Consider the following 19,896-nt stretch of genomic DNA (forward strand, 5'->3'; position numbering starts at 1 on the left):
GCTAAACCGAAAGCTTTTCAGGACGCCATGCTGGTGTCCCTGCTGCGTCAGGCCCCGCGTCGAAAAGGTCGGTCCTTCCGTTCCAAGAGGATTTATACTCCCCCAGATGGTGCTATCCACTCCATTCAAAGTCTCACCGCTTACTGACATCTAGGGGAAGGCGTATGCAGTGCATGTAGCCCCATAGCTTACAAGGGAATTTATAAACCGACCCTGGAACAGAGACCTCGATTTCAGACTTCTCACTTCCTCACAGGAAAATTGCTCCAACTCGAGTTCTGTTTAACTCACAGATATAATTCAAACGGTTTTAGAAACTAGAGAGTGTTTTCTATCCAATAGTAATAATAATATGCATATTGTACGAGCAAGAATTGAGTACGAGGCAGTTTAATTTGGGAACGAAATTCCTACAAAGTGTAAACAGCACCCCCTATTGAGAAAAGGCTAGCAAGCTAGACAAGCAGTTGTCATCATGAATCAAGTCGACAATCTACTGGCAAATCATTTTTAATCGTTGTCATATGAAGAGAAATAACTAACAGAAAATATACATAAAACATATTGGTGCTCATCGGCCATTGGATATTAACATTACACAACAAGTTGGAAATCACAAATTCAACAATGAGTTTGGAAGGAATCAGTGGCTAACTGCAAGCATTGCAAAGCAATCACTAGCCTGCTATTCAGTGGAGTGGGTGTGTGGTCTCAAGTCTGGGTTTAAGGGTCTCTTTTCCAAGCTTAAAAGGATAAACATTCAACATTGGCCATGCTGTCAATCCAGCATGACTTCTGCCGCGCTCTAAACAACTGGAAACTCGGAACTAGGAATTCAGAGTTCTTCCAACCTGAAGATCACTGAATTCATCATGATTCGACCTAGATTTTTTTCCAAGTTACCAGTTGTCTTGAAAGCACCACAAATCCAGAGAATGCCTCACTTTGATGATAAAATTTGCTCACGAAGGACCGCCGCGCTACCTTCCTGTTCAAGTGAGCACAGCACAAGGTGAGTCCAAAAATGTATTGTATGCTGCTGATGATGTAATATGCCAAATGATGTAATATGTAATATGCCAAGGAGATAGTATTACTTTCTTAGCTACAGTATACTTAAGTTTATGTTGTGTAGTAAGATGTTAGTAGCCCATGTGCCTCACCCTAATAATTTGGTCCATTTCCCCCCCTCTTAATTTCGCCTACTGCTCTGACTTGGGGGTGCACATGTAGCCTATAGTCTGTTTTAGAGAAATGCAATCATATAATATTTTAAGAGCTTTCAGTGCCTGCTTATATGCCCCCTTTATTTATCATGCGGTTCTGACTTGGTGTACAGGGAGAATACTGTAAGAACGGCCCATGTTCTGAGTTCTGTCGCTGTACATTTCAAAAGTGCTGAACAAATAGTTATATTGACTACGTTCGTCCTAGCTCGCTCATTAATGTCTTAATCAAAATTAGGGATTGCCTCTTATCCATCGTCATCCCCTTACGTCATAGTTTGTACATCTCAATTGTCAGACCACATTTGTTTAAGCAAGTCAGCCATGTTTTTTTTTTTTACGCAGTAAATGAGGCTGAATGAAGCGTTTCACTGCCAGACAAGATTCCGCTGATACCAATGCTATACCTGGCTAAGGTATCCGGACTGTTGTTGGGACAGCTTTAGGGGCTCCTGAGTGGCATAGCGATCTAAGGCACTGCATCTCAGTGCAAGAGGAGACCCTACAGTCACTGGTTCGAATCCAGGCGTAATCACATCCGTGATTGGGAGTCCCATAGGGTGGCACACAATTGGCCCAGCATCGTCCGGGTTTGGCTGGGGTAGGCTGTCATTGTAAATAAGAATTTGTTCTTAACTAACTTGCTTAGTTAAATAAAAGGTAAAAATATATATTTGTAATTTTTTTAAATGTAGGCCCTAACAGTTTGTGGTCACCGTTATAGTGCAATTAATGTATTGTTGAGCGTTGCCCTACCAGGATTTATATTCTCGCCCCTGCTTTAACATACTTACTTTTCTGCCTTCCAACCAAGTTCAGAAACCACCTTGAGGTCCTCATCAACTAAACCTCATAATAAACTCAAGCTTCACACAATCAAGGTGATGATATCATTGATTCCAAGGCAACATCAAAAAGGTTATTTTTTAACTATGGTTATTTGAAATGCAATTAAAGACAGCTATTACAGCATTTTACATTCTAAAGTTATAATTTATGTTATTAGAAAAAACAGCACTTACAACATCCATTAAACAACCAACAAGTAATATCTGGTAACTGTTCTACTAGTAACAGATTTGCTTTACACGCTGGTAAAAATGTTAAATGTACACAATAAAATAAGTGCATTCATTAAGCAAACCCAGTAGAAAGTCAAGTATGTACTGTGCTGTGCATATTACTTTACATGTTGACAATAAATACCAAAGTAATCAAGTAATTCAAATTGTGACATAGTTACAATAGTGTTTATAAATAATAGTATGTCATTGTTATACATTGACACATAAACAGTAGCTGAATAGGGAAAATCACTAGATATTTTGCATAATTGTTCCAACTTTTTCATGCCAAGATTCTCAGTGTGCTTTCAAACAGCTCATGTTTTCAATGTAAAAATGTATCAAGAATCTCAGTGATGGTAAAATAGAATGTCAGAATGTCCAACACATTTGACCTGGATGAGCCATTCACTGGCTGGTAATAGTAAACTGTACAACACATTCCCTACACGTCATGTCCTACTGTGCAGCTCTAACATCACACAAGGGGCACAACGATGGCTCAGAGAGAAATAACCAGAAATATAACCTGTAAAACAAATGCTCAAACCATGTAATGGTACAATGTTTTTAAAAGTTGCGATAGTATGTTAAAACGATAATTATTTGTTAATATGTAAACCTTCAAACATAAAATATATTTTACAAAATACGTATTGAAATTGTTTATCTTGAATTCACGATGACATAAGGCTCAGATTTGTTATTTAAGTTATTAAATATACATTGACCTGATATATTACAGGAAAAGCATTTACACAGATGCCACTAATAAATAAACTTTCTGACAACTGATTACGAAGACACATTGGGACGTGGCAGAACCTGTATAACTGACTCTCTAATATGAATAGAGTTAATGATATTCTATTTGGAAAAACAAGCTGCGCGTGAGAGGGCAAAGAAATCCCCACAGAATATGAACCTGCAGTAAGAGCTGGCTAAAGGGATCCGATAGAGCGAGAGGAGCAATCAACTCTGAGCATTCTGACTTTTATACCACATATGAATCTACACTCAGCTCCCACACACAGTGTCATCTGCAGGCAGGTATGACCTCAGTCTGTCCACTACCAGATTAAAGACAAGACAACATGTGAAAATAGATGTTGACCATTGCTCAAGTCAAACGTCTTAAACAGAGAATTAATGTCAAACAAATGTTAGTGTGTGACTTTATAGAATGGGTTACCCTAATTGTGATGGATGGATGTGAGAGTGAGTGCATGGATGCAGGATGGTTACCTCACATGGTGTGACATTTTCCAGACTGTCAGTAGGAATCAAGTTCAGTGTCAGGACTGACAGTAAAACCCAACTCAACACACGCTCTGTTCCATTGAAGGATGTAGTAAATAAAGGAAAGTGCCTCTGGTTATCTTTCACTGGACAACCACTAGGAGAGCCGAGTTGTCTCGTGGTCGCCTTCTCTTTCTGACGCAGTCTTTCCTTTGTCTTTCTCCTCTCATATCCCACCATGTACATGTTATCATCCCATCAGTGACTGGGGTGGGGGGTGTACTGGGGTGGGGAGTAAGGAGGGGGTGCTGTAACACACAACAGTAAAAAGGTCAATTATTATTTATAAACTGGGTGGTTCGAGCCCTGAATGCTGATTGGCTGATAGCCGTGGTATATCAGACCATATACCACAAGTATGACAAAACATGTATTTTTACTGCTCTGACTACGTTGGTAAACAGTTTATAATAGCAATAAGGCACCTCAGGGGTTTGTGGTATATGGCCAATAAACCACGGCTAAGGGCTGTGTCCTTAGCTGTGGTTGTGTCGTGCCTAAGAAGAGCCCTTAGCCGTGGTATATTGGCCATATACCACACCCACTCAGGCCTTATTGGTTAAATAAAATACAATATCTGGCTCTAGATCTTTATGAATACAACCCATATTAATATTAGCCTCATGATTTTGCTTAAACTTCAGACATTGATATTGCATTAGTCTAAAAATCAATCAACCAATCAAACATCATGTCAGTCAGTATTAATAACAAAGTGTGGTTGTCCTCTTACCTCCCTGAGGGTAGCCAGAGTCTGCCATGGGGTACGGGGGGTACGGGCCGGGGTGCATCATGGGGTACGGCTGTGGCATGCCAGGGTACTGATGTGCCATTGGGTAACCAGAGTGTGGATAATCAGGGTGTCCCATCACCAGCGGCTTGCCGTAAGCGTCATACATGGGCTCCACGGGGTAGGTGGCCATAGGGATGTGCTGGGCTGAGGTTGAAGCATAAAGGTTGTAGTGAGCTTCCTTATCAGTGAGTCAATATGGAAATACAGTACACTGGGATCTCACTAATTCAATGAATCCCCACCCCCATTTTCACTTTTTCTCAAATCCTTTTCACATAACTACGCCTGACATTAGAACTACACACACCCCCAACTGCAACTCCACACCCAACTGCAACTCCACTACAACTCCACACCCAACTGCAACTCCACTGCAACTCCACACCCACCTGCAACTCCACTACAACTCCACACCCACCTGCAACTCCACTACAACTCCACACCCACCTGCAACTCCACTACAACTCCACACCCACCTGCAACTCCACTACAACTCCACACCCACCTGCAACTCCACTACAACTCCACACCCACCTGCAACTCCACTACAACTCCACACCCACCTGCAACTCCACTGCAACTCCACACCCACCTGCAACTCCACTACAACTCCACACCCACCTGCAACTCCACACCCACCTGCAACTCCACAACAACTCCACACACAGCTGCAACTCCACTACAACTCCACACCCACCTGCAACTCCACTACAACTCCACACCCAACTGCAACTCCACACCCACCTGCAACTCCACTACAACTCCACACCCAACTGCAACTCCACACCCACCTGCAACTCCACTACAACTCCACACCCACCTGCAACTCCACACCCACCTGCAACTCCACTACAACTCCACACCCACCTGCAACTCCACACCCACCTGCAACTCCATTACAACTCCACACCCACCTGCAACTCCACACCCAACTGCAACTCCACTACAACTCCACACCCAACTGCAACTCCACTACAACTCCACACCCAACTGCAACTCCACACCCAACTGCAACTCCACACACACACCCAACTGCAATTTTAAAATAGACATTTGCCAAAACAATATACTATATACAGTACTTCATCACATCAACACATTGTGCTAATATCAACCCAACATGTTACCATCATATTGTGTCCTGTCACGCTGCTGTCGCTGCTGGTAGAGGTAACAGCAGGAGCACATGAAGCAGCTCACCATAGTAGCAATGATAGCCACGAAGAGCAGGATGGACGAAGCCATGCCGGCGATGGTGGTAGGGCTAGGAGAGGGAGGGATGGGAAGACGTTTGATTCTTTCTAAAAACACTCAGAGTTTTAGCAAAAAATGATTTACCTCATTCTAACATTAAGTAGATAAGTGTCAGTGTTCCAACAACCAACTGTCTTCTTCCAGAGTAACTCTGTGAGCCCAAAGTTTCAGGGTTTATGAACAGCTTTCAAGTCAAATCAAATCAAATCATCAAATCAAATTTTATTAGTCACATACACATGGTTAGCAGATGTTAATGCGAGTGTAGCGAAATGCTTGTGCTTCTAGTTCCGACAATGCAGTAATAACCAACAAGTAATCTAACCTAACAATTCCACAACTACTACCTTACACACACACACACAAGTGTAAAGGGATAAAGAATATGTACATAAAGATATATGAATGAGTGGTGGTACAGAACGGCATGGCAGATGCAGTAGATGGTATAGAGTACGGTATATACATATGAGATGAGTACTGTAGGGTATGTAAACATAAAGTGGCATAGTTTAAAGTGGCTAGTGGTACATGTATTACATAAAGATGGCAAGATGCAGTAGATGATATAGAGTACAGTATATACATATGAGATGGGTAATGTAGGGTATGTAAACATTATATTAAGTGGCATTGTTTAAAGTGGCTAGTGGTACATTTTTACATAATTTCCATCAATTCCCATTTTTAAAGTGGCTGGAGATGAGTCAGTATGTTGGCAGCGGCCGCTAAATGTTAGTGGTGGCTGTTTAACAGTCTGATGGCCTTGAGATAGAAGCTGTTTTTCAGTCTCTCGGTCCCTGCTTTGATGCACCTGTACTGACCTCGCCTTCTGGATGATAGCGGGGTGAACAGGCAGTGGCTTGGGTGGTTGTTGTCCTTGATGATCTTTATGGCCTTCCTGTGACATCGGGTGGTGTAGGTGTCCTGGAGGGCAGGTAGTTTGCCCCTGGTGATGCGTTCTGCAGACCTCACTACCCTCTGGAGAGCCTTACGGTTGTGGGCGGAGCAGTTGCCGTACCAGGCGGTGATACAGCCCGACAGGATGCTCTCGATTGTGCATCTGTAGAAGTTTGTGAGTGCTTTATGTGACAAGCCGAATTTCTTCAGCCTCCTGAGGTTGAAGAGGCGCTGCTGCGCCTTCTTCACAACGCTGTCTGTGTGGGTGGACCAATTCAGTTTGTCCGTGATGTGTACACCGAGGAACTTAAAACTTTCCACCTTCTCCACTACTGACCCGTCGATGTGGATAGGGGGGTGCTCCCTCTGCTGTTTCCTGAAGTCCACAATCATCTCCTTTGTTTTGTTGACGTTGAGTGTGAGGTTATTTTCCTGACACCACACTCCGAGGGCCCTCACCTCCTCCCTGTAGGCCGTCTCGTCGTTGTTGGTAATCAAGCCTACCACTGTAGTGTCATCCGCAAACTTGATGATTGAGTTGGAGGCGTGCATGGCCACGCAGTCGTGGGTGAACAGGGAGTACAGGAGAGGGCTCAGAACGCACCCTTGTGGGGCCCCAGTGTTGAGGATCAGCGGGGTGGAGATGTTGTTACCTACCCTCACCACCTGGGGGCGGCCCGTCAGGAAGTCCAGGACCCAGTTGCACAGGGCGGGGTCGAGACCCAGGGTCTCGAGCTTGATGACGAGTTTGGAGGGTACTATGGTGTTAAATGCTGAGCTGTAATCGATGAACAGCATTCTCACATGGGTATTCCTCTTGTCCAGATGGGTTAGGGCAGTGTGCAGTGTGGTTGCGATTGCGTCGTCTGTGGACCTATTGGGTCGGTAAGCAAATTGGAGTGGGTCTAGGGTGTCCGGTAGGGTGGAGGTGATATGGTCCTTGACTAGTCTCTCAAAGCACTTCATGATGACGGAAGTGAGTGCTACGGGGCGGTAGTCGTTTAGCTCAGTTACCTTAGCTTTCTTGGGAACAGGAACAATGGTGGCCCTCTTGAAGCATGTGGGAACAGCAGACTGGGATAAGGATTGATTGAATATGTCCGTAAACACACCAGCCAGCTGGTCTGCGCATGCTCTGAGGACGCGGCTGGGAATGCCGTCTGGGCCTGCAGCCTTGCGAGGGTTAACACGTTTAAATGTTTTACTCACCTCGGCTGCAGTGAAGGAGAGCCCGCAGGTTTTGGTAGGGGGCCGTGTCAGTGGCACTGTATTGTCCTCAAAGCGGGCAAAAAAGTTGTTTAGCCTGTCTGGGAGCAAGACATCCTGGTCCGCGACGGGGCTGGTTTTCTTTTTGTAATCCGTGATTGACTGTAGACCCTGCCACATACCTCTTGTGTCTGAGCTGTTGAATTGCGACTCGATTTTGTCTCTGTACTGGGACTTAGCCTGTTTGATTGCCTTGCGGAGAGAATAGCTACACTGTTTGTATTCGGTCATGCTTCCGGTCACCTTGCCCTGGTTAAAAGCAGTGGTTCGGCGCTTTCAGTTTCACGCGAATGCTGCCGTCAATCCACGGTTTCTGGTTTGGGAATGTTTTAATCGTTGCTGTGGGTACGACATCGTCAATGCACTTCCTAATGAACTCGCTCACCGAATCAGCATATTCGTCAATATTGTTGTTGGACGCGATGCGGAACATATTCCAATCCGCGTGATCGAAGCAGTCTTGAAGCGTGGATTCAGATTGGTCGGACCAGCGTTGAACAGACCTGAGCGCGGGAGCTTGTTGTTTGAGTTTCTGTTTGTAGGCTGGAATCAACAAAATGGAGTCGTGGTCAGCTTTTCCGAAAGGGGGGCGGGGGAGGGCCTTATATGCGTCGCGGAAATTAGTATAACAATGATCTAGGGTTTTCCCAGCCCTGGTAGCACAATCGATATGCTGATAGAATTTAGGGAGTTTTGTTTTTAGATTAGCCTTGTTAAAATCCCCAGCTACGATGAATGCAGCCTCAGGGTGTGTGGTTTCCAGTTTACAAAGAGTCAGATAAAGTTCGTTCAGGGCCATCGATGTGTCTGCTTGGGGGGGAATATATACGGCTGTGATTATGATTGAAGAGAATTCCCTTGGTAGATAATGCGGTCGACATTTGATTGTGAGGAGTTCTAGATCAGGTGAACAGAATGACTTGAGTTCCTGTGTGTTGTTATGATGATCACACCACTTCTCGTTAATCATAAGGCATACCCCCCCGCCCCTCTTCTTACCGGAAAGATGTTTGTTTCTGTCGGCGCGATGCATGAAGAAACCAGCTGGCTGCACCGACTCCGTTAGCGTCCCTTGAGTTAGCCATGTTTCCGTGAAGCAGAGCACGTTGCAATCCCTGATGTCTCTCTGGAATGCTACCCGTGCTCGGATTTCATCAACCTTATTGTCAAGAGACTGGACATTGGCGAGTAGTATGCTAGGGAGTGGAGCGCGATGTGCCCGTCTCCGAAGCCTGACCACGAGACCGCCTCGTTTGCACCTTTTTCGGCGTCGCACAGGGTCGCCGGCTGGGATCAGATCCATTGTATTGGGTGGAAGGCAAAACACTGGATCCGTTTCGGGAAAGTCATATTCCTGGTAGGAACGATGATGAGTTGACGTTAATCGTATATTCAGTAGTTCCTCCCGACTGTATGTAATGAAACCTAAGATTACCTGGGGTACCGATGTAAGAAATAACACATAAAAAAACAAAATACTGCATATTTTCCAAGGAACGCGAAGCGAGGCGGCCATCTCTTTTCGGCGCCGGAAGTCCCATCTCTGCCTCAGCTCAGCTATTCACACATCTTCTCAGAGTATCGGATTTGCCTTTTAGATCATAATACATGAAGGTATATGGACAGTGGGGACCTAGTCCTAGTTTCTATGCATTTCTATGGGTTGCTGTGAGTTTATATGGGTTGCTATGAGTTTATATGAGTTGCTATGAGTTTATATGGGTTGCTATGAGTTTATATGGGTTGCTATGAGTTTATATGGGTTGAGGGGAGTAATGTAGAGTTATATTTTGCTAATATAACTAACACGCAACAGCTAAAAAAATAACATCTGAACGGAGTGAGTCAGTCAGTCAGTCAGTCAGTCAGTCAGTCAGTCAGTCAGTCAGACACACACACACACCTGAACTGGAAGAGCATGCAGCGCTTCTGCTCCCTCTCAGTGATCCTCTTGAGGCCATCCAAGCAACAGTAGCGCTTGTGGCAGTTCCCACAACAGAAGGTCATGAGGGGACAGGGGACCCCGTTGTGCCAAGTGCCATTCTTATCCACGTACCACAAGCAGTCATCAATGGCACCCACTGCAGAGACAGACAGACACACTTAGAAGGGTGGGCTTACAGAGCCAATAGAAAGCTGATTACACTCGTCCTGAGACCACTCAGGGGTCTTAATAGATTTACACCAAACAGCCCATCTGCTACATCTCACCGAATACCTACTGTGTAATTACACTTGAAAGAAGAGGCTGGAGAATGACACAGTAAAAATGTTCAGAGGTTACAGGCAGCAGGCAGTCCTTTTGGGCCACCTGCATAGAGGTCCCTCCAAACCCATATTAATAAATTCCTCCTTCATTAATATAATTTCCTTCTGGCCCAAGGGACTACAGATTCATCTCTTTGAGCCCATGTCATATTAAACCATGTGAATTGAATTAAGTCAATCCACATTTAGTGCAATATACTGTATATATAATGTAATTTATTAAACAGTTAATTGATTGATCAGTTGATTTCATCCAATCAAATTAAAATTAGATGTGTTCCCCTGATCATTTCTGCCAATTATGTGTTGTTGACACCAATGGGTTCTAATATTGTTTCATTTACAGTTTATTTTGTGATTAATAAAATTCACATAATTCATTTTCAATAAACAGGTAAGTCTACACATAACGTTAGGCCTTTAACAGAATAACAATTGTCTACGTAGGCTAGGGAATATTTGGCTATCCCGCGTTTCATATTTGATACCACCATATCTTGATAACAATTCTTAAATACAAAAATCCACATTCATTTAATTAAAAAATCAAAAGGTCGATAATAAATATTAGTAAAACAGGCAGAAAACTAAAAGTGCATTAATACTGTCTGGACCATAGAAATAGAATGAATGTATATTATTTCTATTATTTCCCCTTGGAACGTTCAGACATCATCTGGATCCATTTTAGCCCTAGGTGTCGAGTGGATTCGACCGCTACAAATGTATGGATGGATACATTCTTGCAACATGTGTAAAATGTATCAAGAAATATAGCCTAGTGCGGCCTGTTAGAAAAAAAACAAGCAGCATTGTCAATACTTACCCTGCCAGGCGGAGAGAAGGACGGTGATCACCGGCAGAGCCATTGCGATAAGGGACATCTTGCCCACTGTAAACATACTATGCAAAATGGTTCAAACTGCTGATTTCTCCGGAAATCAATGGCAGATTTAACAGCTATTTCGCTCCATACGCCGCTGTAAATAATAATCGCTATAATAATGCTCTAGTTACGGAATTATATGACAGTCGGGAATGAGGTTAATGATCAACAAAATCTGGGAAGAATAACATCGCATGTGACGCTGTTCACCCAGTGAGACCCAATGGGATTATTCCTTAGCGCCACCCTGGTCTCCGGTGGAAGGAATACATTGCACATTATTCCATTTTACAGTTTTTAAAGATAACAGACAGAATAACATCCTACAGTACACAGGATGAGAAGCTTCCTGTTGCGTTTAGTGACAGCTGAGCTGACTGTTATTTTCAGTCTGTACCCTGTATAAAAATGCGTAAATTACCCCAATCCAGTAGTTTACAAAACAGCATGTGTATTTCGAATACAATGGTTGTTCTACATTTCCTATTAATTTATATAATTACTCGTGTATTTTTCAAGTGATTCATTTTTTGCATTTTTCTACTTTTCAAAATATGAATAGAAGTTGCAATCATAAAAAAAAAAATATGGAAATAAAAGTCCTGCATTTGCCATTCTCTTGCACAAAAACCCAATTTACAAGCAGGGTAATCTAAGAACCGCTAAACATTTGACTTATGTAATGCATGGCAGCTTTATGTACTTTTAATTCACATTTGAGAAGAGGCACTGTGTGACTGCCAACACTTATGAAAGCACATCAATTTGTAAAAGACACACTCACCAAATTCTTCCTGAAAGAGATTGCAATGAAGTGTCAAATGAGTCAAGGTCCTAAAGGACATGTCAACCAAACTAACAGAAATCCAGTGGTGTCAAGTACTTAAGTAGTACTTTAAAGTAGTTTTACTTAAGTAGTTTTTTGGGGGTATCTGTACTTTAATATTTATATTTTTTGACCATTTTTACTCCACAACATTCCTAAAGAAAAGAGCGTAATTTTTACTCCATACATTTTACCTGACACCCAAAAGTACTTAGCAGGACAGGAAAATTGTCCAATTCACGCACTTATCAAGACAATACATCGTCATCCCTTTTGCCTATGGTCTGGCGGACTCACTAAACACAAATGCATCTTTTGTAAATGATGTCTGAGAGTTGGAGTAAACTCAGCAAAAAAAGAAAGGTTCCTGTTTCAGGACCCTGTCTTTCAAAGATCATTTGTGAAAATCCAAATAACTTCACAGATCTTCATTGTAAAGTTTTTAAACACTGTTTCCCATGCTGGTTCAATGAACCATAAACAATTAATGAACATGCACAAGGGTAACGGTTGTTAAGACACTAATAGCTTACAGACGGTAGGCAATTAAGGTCACAGTTATGAAAACTTAGGACACTAAAGAGGCCTTTCTAGGGCAATAAATTGCAATGTCCGTACTGTGAGACGCCTAAGACAGCACTACAGGGAGACAGGACGGACAGCTGATCGTACTCGCAGTGGCAGACCACGTGTAACAACACCTGCACAGGATCGGTACATCCGAACATCACACCTGCGGGACAGGTACAGGATGGCAACAACTGCCCGAGTTACACCAGGAATGCACAATCCCTCCATCAGTGCTCAGAATGTTCGCAATAGGCTGAGAGAGGCTGGACTGAGGGCTTGTAGGCCTGTTGTAAGGCAGGTCCTCACCAGACATCACCGGCAACAACGTCGCCTATGGGCACAAACCCACCGTCGCTGGACCAGACAGGACTGGCAAAAAGTGCTCTTCTCTGACGAGTCACGGTTTTGTCTCACCAGGGGTGATGGTCGGATTTGCGTGTATTGTCGAAGGAATGAACTTTACACCGAGGCCTGTACTCCGGAGCGGGATCAATTTGGAGGTGGAGGGTCCGTCGTGGTCCGGGACGGTGTGTCACAGCATCATCGGGCTGAGCTTGTTGTCATTGCAGGAAATCTCAATGCTGTGCGTTTACAGGGAAGACATTCTCCTCCCTCATGTGGTACTCTTCCTGCAGGCTCATCCTGACATGACCCTCCAGCATGACAATGCCACCAGCCATACTGCTCATTCTGTGCATGATTTCCTGCAAGACAGGAATGTCAGTGTTCTGCCATGACCAGCGAAGAGCCCGGATCTCAATCCCATGAGCACGCCTGGAACCTGTTGGATCGGAGGGTGAGGGCTAGGGCCATTCCCCCCAGAAAAGTCTGGGAACTTGCAGGTGCCTTGGTGGAAGAGTGGGGTAACATCTCACAGCAATAACTGGCAAATCTGGCGCAGTCCATGAGGAGATGCACTGCAGTACTTAATGCAGCTGGTGGCCACACCAGATACTGACTGTTACTTTTGAGTTTGACCCCCCCCCTTTGTTCAGGGACACATTATTCCATTTATGTTAGTCACATGTCTGTGGAACTTGTTCATTTTATGTCTCAGTTGTTGAATCTTATGTTCATACAAATATTTACACATGTTAAGTTTGCTGAATATAAACACAGTTGACAGTGAGAGGACGTTTCCTTTTTTGCTAGTTTAGAAGGAATTCAATTATTTATACTTTTACTTTTGAAAGTTAAGTATATTTAGAACCAAATACTTTCAGACTTTAACTCAATGCACTCTGGGCTTTAAAAAGAATTGCAGGACAAGCCATTCCATCAGAATATGTTCTCTGACAGCTAGATATACCTACTTACAGTGGGGAGAACAAGTATTTGATACACTGCCGATTTTGCAGGTTTTCCTACTTACAAAGCATGTAGAGGTCTGTCATTTTTATCATAGGTACACTTCAACTGTGAGAGACGGAATCTAAAACAAAAATCCAGAAAATCACATTGTATGATTTTTAAGTAATTAATTTGCATTTTATTGCATGACATAAGTATTTGATCACCTACCAACCAGTAAGAATTCCGGCTCTCACAGACCTGTTAGTTTCTCTTTAAGAAGCCCTCCTGTTCTCCACTCATTACCTGTATTAACTGCACCTGTTTGAACTCGTTACCTGTATAAAAGACACCTGTCCACACACTCAATCAAACAGACTCCAACCTCTCCACAATGGCCAAGACCAGAGAGCTGTGTAAGGACATCAGGGATAAATTGTAGACCTGTACAAGGCTGGGATGGGCTACAGGACAATAGGCAAGCAGCTTGGTGAGAAGGCAACAACTGTTGGCACAATTATTAGAAAATGGAAGAAGTTCAAGATGACGGTCAATCACCCTCGGTCTGGGGCTCCATGCAAGATCTCACCTCGTGGGGCATCAATGATCATGAGGAATGTGAGGGATCAGCCCAGAACTACACGGCAGGACCTGGTCAATGACCTGAAGAGAGCTGGGACCACAGTCTCAAAGAAAACCATTAGTAACACACTACGCCGTCATGGATTAAAATCCTGCAGCGCACGCAAGGTCCCCCTGCTCAAGCCAGCGCATGTCCAGGCCCGTCTGAAGTTTGCCAATGACCATCTGGATGATCCAGAGGAGGAATGGGAGAAGGTCATGTGGTCTGATGAGACAAAAATAGAGCTTTTTGGTCTAAACTCCACTCGCCGTGTTTGGAGGAAGAAGAAGGATGAGTACAACCCCAAGAACACAATCCCAACCGTGAAGCATGGAGGTGGAAACATCATTCTTTGGGGATGCTTTTCTGCAAAGGGGACAGGACGACTGCACCGTATTGAGGAGAGGATGGATGGGGCCATGTATCGCGAGATCTTGACCAACAACCTCCTTCCCTCAGTAAGAGCATTGAAGATGGGTCGTGGCTGGGTCTTCCAGCATGACAACGACCCGAAACACACAGCCAGGGCAACTAAGGAGTGGCTCCGTAAGAAGCATCTCAAGGTCCTGGAGTGGCCTAGCCAGTCTCCAGACCTGAACCCAATAGAAAATCTTTGGAGGGAGCCGAAAGTCCGTATTGCCCAGCGACAGCCCCGAAACCTGAAGGATCTGGAGAAGGTCTGTATGGAGGAGTGGGCCAAAATCCCTGCTGCAGTGTGTGCAAACCTGGTCAAGAACTACAGGAAACGTATGATCTCTGTAATTGCAAACTAAGGTTTCTGTACCAAATATTAAGTTCTGCTTTTCTGATGTATCAAATACTTATGTCATGCAATAAAATGCCAATTAATTACTTAAAAATCATACAATGTGATTTTCTGGATTTTTGTTTTAGATTCCTTCTCTCACAGTTGAAGTGTACCTATGATAAAAATTACAGACCTCTACATGCTTTGTAAGTAGGAAAACCTGCAAAATCGTCAGTGTATCAAATACTTGTTCTCCCCACTGTATATACAGTGGGGAGAACAAGTATTTGATACACTGCCGATTTTGCAGGTTTTCCTACTTACAAAGCATATAGAGGTCTGTAATTTTTATCATAGGTACACTTCAACTGTGAGAGACGGAATCTAAAACAAAAATCCAGAAAATCACATTGTATGTTTTTAAGTAATTAATTAGCATTTTATTGCATGACATAAGTATTTGATACATCAGAAAAGCAGAACTTAATATTTGGTACAGAAACCTTTGTTTGCAATTACAGAGATCATACGTTTCCTGTAGTTCTTGACCAGGTTTGTACACACTGCAGCAGGGATTTTGGCCCACTCCTCCTCCATACAGACCTTCTCCAGATCCTTCAGGTTTCGGGGCTGTCGCTGGGCAATACGGACTTTCAGCTCCCTCCAAAGATTTTCTATTGGGTTCAGGTCTGGAGACTGGCTAGGCCACTCCGGGACCTTGAGATGCTTCTTACGGAGCCACTCCTTAGTTGCCCTGGCTGTGTGTTTCGGGTCGTTGTCATGCTGGAAGACCCAGCCATGACCCATCTTCAATGCTCTTACTTAGGGAAGGAGGTTGTTGGCCAAGATCTCGCGATACATGGCCCCATCCATCCTCCCCTCAATACGGTGCAGTCGTCCTGTCCCCTTTGCAGAAAAGCATCCCCAAAGAATGATGTTTCCACCTCCATGCTTCACGGTTGGGATGGTGTTCTTGGGGTTGTACTCATCCTTCTTCTTCCTCCAAACACGGCGAGTGGAGTTTAGACCAAAAAACTCATCAGACCACATGACCTTCTCCCATTCCTCCTCTGGATAATCCAGATGGTCATTGGCAAACTTCAGACGGTCCTGGACATGCGCTGGCTTGAGCAGAGGGACCTTGCGTGCACTGCAGGATTTTAATCCATGACGGCGTAGTGTGTTACTATTGGTTTTCTTTGAGACTGTGGTCCCAGCTCTCTTCAGGTCATTGACCAGGTCCTGCCGTGTAGTTCTGGGCTGATCCCTCACCTTCCTCATGATCATTGATGCCCCACGAGGTGAGATCTTGCATGTCACAGGAAGGCCATAAAGATCATCAAGGACAACAACCACCCAAGCCACTGCCTGTTCACCCCGCTATCATCCAGAAGGCGAGGTCAGTACAGGTGCATCAAAGCAGGGACCGAGAGACTGAAAAACAGCTTCTATCTCAAGGCCATCAGACTGTTAAACAGCCACCACTAACATTTAGCGGCCGCTGCCAACATACTGACTCATCTCCAGCCACTTTAAAAATGGGAATTGATGGAAATTATGTAAAAATGTACCACTAGCCACTTTAAACAATGCCACTTAATATAATGTTTACATACCCTACATTACCCATCTCATATGTATATACTGTACTCTATATCATCTACTGCATCTTGCCATCTTTATGTAATACATGTACCACTAGCCACTTTAAACTATGCCACTTTATGTTTACATACCCTACAGTACTCATCTCATATGTATATACCGTACTCTATACCATCTACTGCATCTGCCATGCCGTTCTGTACCACCACTCATTCATATATCTTTATGTACATATTCTTTATCCCTTTACACTTGTGTGTGTGTGTAAGGTAGTAGTTGTGGAATTGTTAGGTTAGATTACTTGTTGGTTATTACTGCATTGTCGGAACTAGAAGCACAAGCATTTCGCTACACTCGCATTAACATCTGCTAACCATGTGTATGTGACTAATAAAATTTGATTTGATGATTTGATTTGACTTGAAAGCTGTTCATAAACCCTGAAACTTTGGGCTCACAGAGTTACTCTGGAAGAAGACAGTTGGTAGTTGGAACACTGACACTTATCTACTTAATGTTAGAATGAGGTAAATCATTTTTTGCTAAAACTCTGAGTGTTTTTAGAAAGAATCAAACGTCTTCCCATCCCTCCCTCTCCTAGCCCTACCACCATCGCCGGCATGGCTTCGTCCATCCTGCTCTTCGTGGCTATCATTGCTACTATGGTGAGCTGCTTCATGTGCTCCTGCTGTTACCTCTACCAGCAGCGACAGCAGCGTGACAGGACACAATATGATGGTAACATGTTGGGTTGATATTAGCACAATGTGTTGATGTGATGAAGTTGTGCAGGTCTACAATTTGATCCCTGATGTCCTTACACAGCTCTCTGGTCTTGGCCATTGTGGAGAGGTTGGAGTCTGTTTGATTGAGTGTGTGGACAGGTGTCTTTTATACAGGTAACGAGTTCAAACAGGTGCAGTTAATACAGGTAATGAGTGGAGAACAGGAGGGCTTCTTAAAGAAAAACGAACAGGTCTGTGAGAGCCGGAATTCTTACTGTTTGGTAGGTGATCAAATACTTATGTCATGCAATAAAATGCAAATTAATTACTTAAAAATCATACAATGTGATTTTCTGGATTTTTGTTTTAGATTCCGACTCTCACAGTTGAAGTGTACCTATGATAAAAATTACAGACCTCTACATGCTTTGTAAGTAGGAAAACCTGCAAAATCGGCAGTGTATCAAATACTTGTTCTCCCCACTGTATACAGTTGAAGTCGGAAGTTTACATACACCTTAGCCAAATACATTTAAACTCAGTTTTTCACAATTCCGTATATTTAATCAGAGTAAAAATTCCCTGTCTTAGGTCAGTTAGGATCACCACTTTATTTTAAGAATGTGAAATGTCAGAATAATAGTAGAGAATGATTTATTTCAGCCTTTATTTCTTTCATCACATTCCCAGTGGGTCAGAAGTTTACATACACTCAATTAGTATTTGCTAGCATTGCCTTTAAATTGTTTAACTTGGGTCAAACGTTTCGGGTAGCCTTCCACAAGCTTCCCACAATAAACTGGGTGAATTTTCCTGACAGAGCTGGTGTAACTGAGCCAGGTTTGTAGGCCTCCTTGCTCGAACACGCTTTTTCAGTTCTGCTCACAAATTTTCTATAGGATTGAGGTCAGGGCTTGTGATGGCCACTCCAATACCTTGACTTTGTTATCCTTAAGCCATTTTGCCACAACTTTGGAAGTGTGCTTGGGGTCATTGTCCACTTGGAAGACCCATTTGCGACCAAGCTTTAACTTCCTGACTGATGTCTTGAGATGTTGCTTCAATATATCCACATAATTTTCCTACCTCATGATGCCATCTATTTCATGAGGTGCACCATTCCCTCCTGCAGCAAAGCATCCCCACAACATGATGCTGCCACCCCCGTGCTTAACGTTTGGGATGGTGTTCTTCAGCTTGCAAGTCTCCCCCTTTTTCCTCCAGACATAACAATGGTCATTATGGCCAAACAGTTCTGTTTTTGTTTCATCAGACCAGAGGACATTTCTCCAAAAAGTGCTCTCTTTGTCCCCATGTACAGTTGCAAACCGTAGTCTAGATTTTTAATGGCGCTTTTGGAGCAGAGCAGCGGCCTCTCAGGTTATGTCGATATAGGACTCGTTTTACTGTGGATATAGATACTTTTGTACCTGTTTCCTCCAGCATCTACACAAGGTCCTTTGCTGTTGTTCTGGGATTGATTTGCACTTCTCGCTCCACAGTACGTTAATCTCTGGGAGACAGAACGCGTCTCCTTCCTGAGCGGTATGATGGCTGCGTGGTCCCATGGTGTTTATACTTGCGTACTATTGCTTGTACAGATGAACGTGGTACCTTCAGGCATTTGGAAATTGCTCCAAAAGATGAACCAGACTTGTGGAGGTCTACAATTTTTTTTCTGAGGTCATTGCTAATTTTCCCATGATGTCAAGCAAAGAGGCACTGAGTTTGAAGGTAGGCCTTGAAATACATCCACAGGTACACCTCCAATTGACTCAAATGATGTCAATTAGCCTAGCAGAAGCTTCTAAAGCCATGACATAATTTTCAGCAATTTTCCATGCTGTTTAAAGGCACAGTCAACTTAGTGTATGTAAACTTCTGACCCACTGGAATTGTGCTACAGTTAAATAATCTGTCGTAAGCAATTGTTGGAAAAATTACTTGTGTCATGCACAAAGTAGATGTCCTAGCCAATTTGCCAAAACTATAGTTTGTTAACAAGAAACTTGTGGAGTGGTTGAAAAACTAGTTTTAATGACTCCAACCTAAGTGTATGTAAACTTCCGACTTCAAGTATATATAAATAAAGCTAATAGATTATAATTGTCATCTTTTAACTAAATACAATCTAAATCTAATCAAGTAAATATTATTGGTAACAGAATAAATAGCAGATTAAATAATGCTGTACTTGAAAATTTCACTAAATGTAGGCTACTGTCCCTTTAAAAGCTAGCGTTGATTTTGTGGTTAGTGCTAATTCTTCACACTATTCAAACCCTACAATCAAATAAACAGTTTATGAAGCTTCCTTAGTCTATAAATAACACTTTGGAAACAAATATTCTGAACATTGTGTCAGCACCAAACTCCACACATATATTTGGGCATTTCTGTATGTCCTTGACAATTGCTAAAGAATATCCAAAAACAGCACACATTATTTCCACGAACCTACACATCATCTTCTCTCTTTGTGCCACAAATGTGAGGGGTTATGGCAGGGGAAACTGTGTTGCAGTAGTCTAGTGTGTGGTGCAGGAATAATGAC

The 19,896-nt window shown here is 43.2% G+C and overlaps 1 protein-coding gene across 1 annotated transcript; it reads right to left on the reverse strand.

The window, feature by feature from the left end:
* Window positions 1–494: 494 nt before the first annotated feature.
* On the reverse strand, window positions 495–11,110 carry LOC139554751 (protein shisa-4-like). The gene is made up of 5 exons (XM_071367851.1): window positions 10,897–11,110; window positions 9,706–9,883; window positions 5,510–5,646; window positions 4,323–4,526; window positions 495–3,837 (listed from the first exon to the last, which is right to left on the reverse strand). The coding sequence occupies exons 1-5, from the start codon at window positions 10,970–10,972 to the stop codon at window positions 3,788–3,790; spliced, it is 645 nt and encodes a 214-aa protein (XP_071223952.1). The 5' UTR covers window positions 10,973–11,110; the 3' UTR covers window positions 495–3,787.
* Between the last annotated feature and the right edge of the window lie 8,786 nt (window positions 11,111–19,896).

Source organism: Salvelinus alpinus, chromosome 2 (assembly GCF_045679555.1).
Source record: "Salvelinus alpinus chromosome 2, SLU_Salpinus.1, whole genome shotgun sequence".
NCBI lineage: Eukaryota > Metazoa > Chordata > Actinopteri > Salmoniformes > Salmonidae > Salvelinus > Salvelinus alpinus.

Excerpts from the sequence above, each read along its gene's own strand:
- LOC139554751 (XM_071367851.1), bottom strand. The coding sequence starts at position 10,972 with ATGTTTACAGTGGGCAAGATGTCCCTTATCGCAATGGCTCTGCCGGTG. Across the intron at positions 4,527-5,509 it reads TGACAGGACACAATATGATG|CCCAGCACATCCCTATGGCC; the intron begins GTAACATGTTGG and ends CTTCAACCTCAG. Across the intron at positions 3,838-4,322 it reads CTCTGGCTACCCTCAGGGAG|CACCCCCTCCTTACTCCCCA; the intron begins GTAAGAGGACAA and ends TGTGTGTTACAG.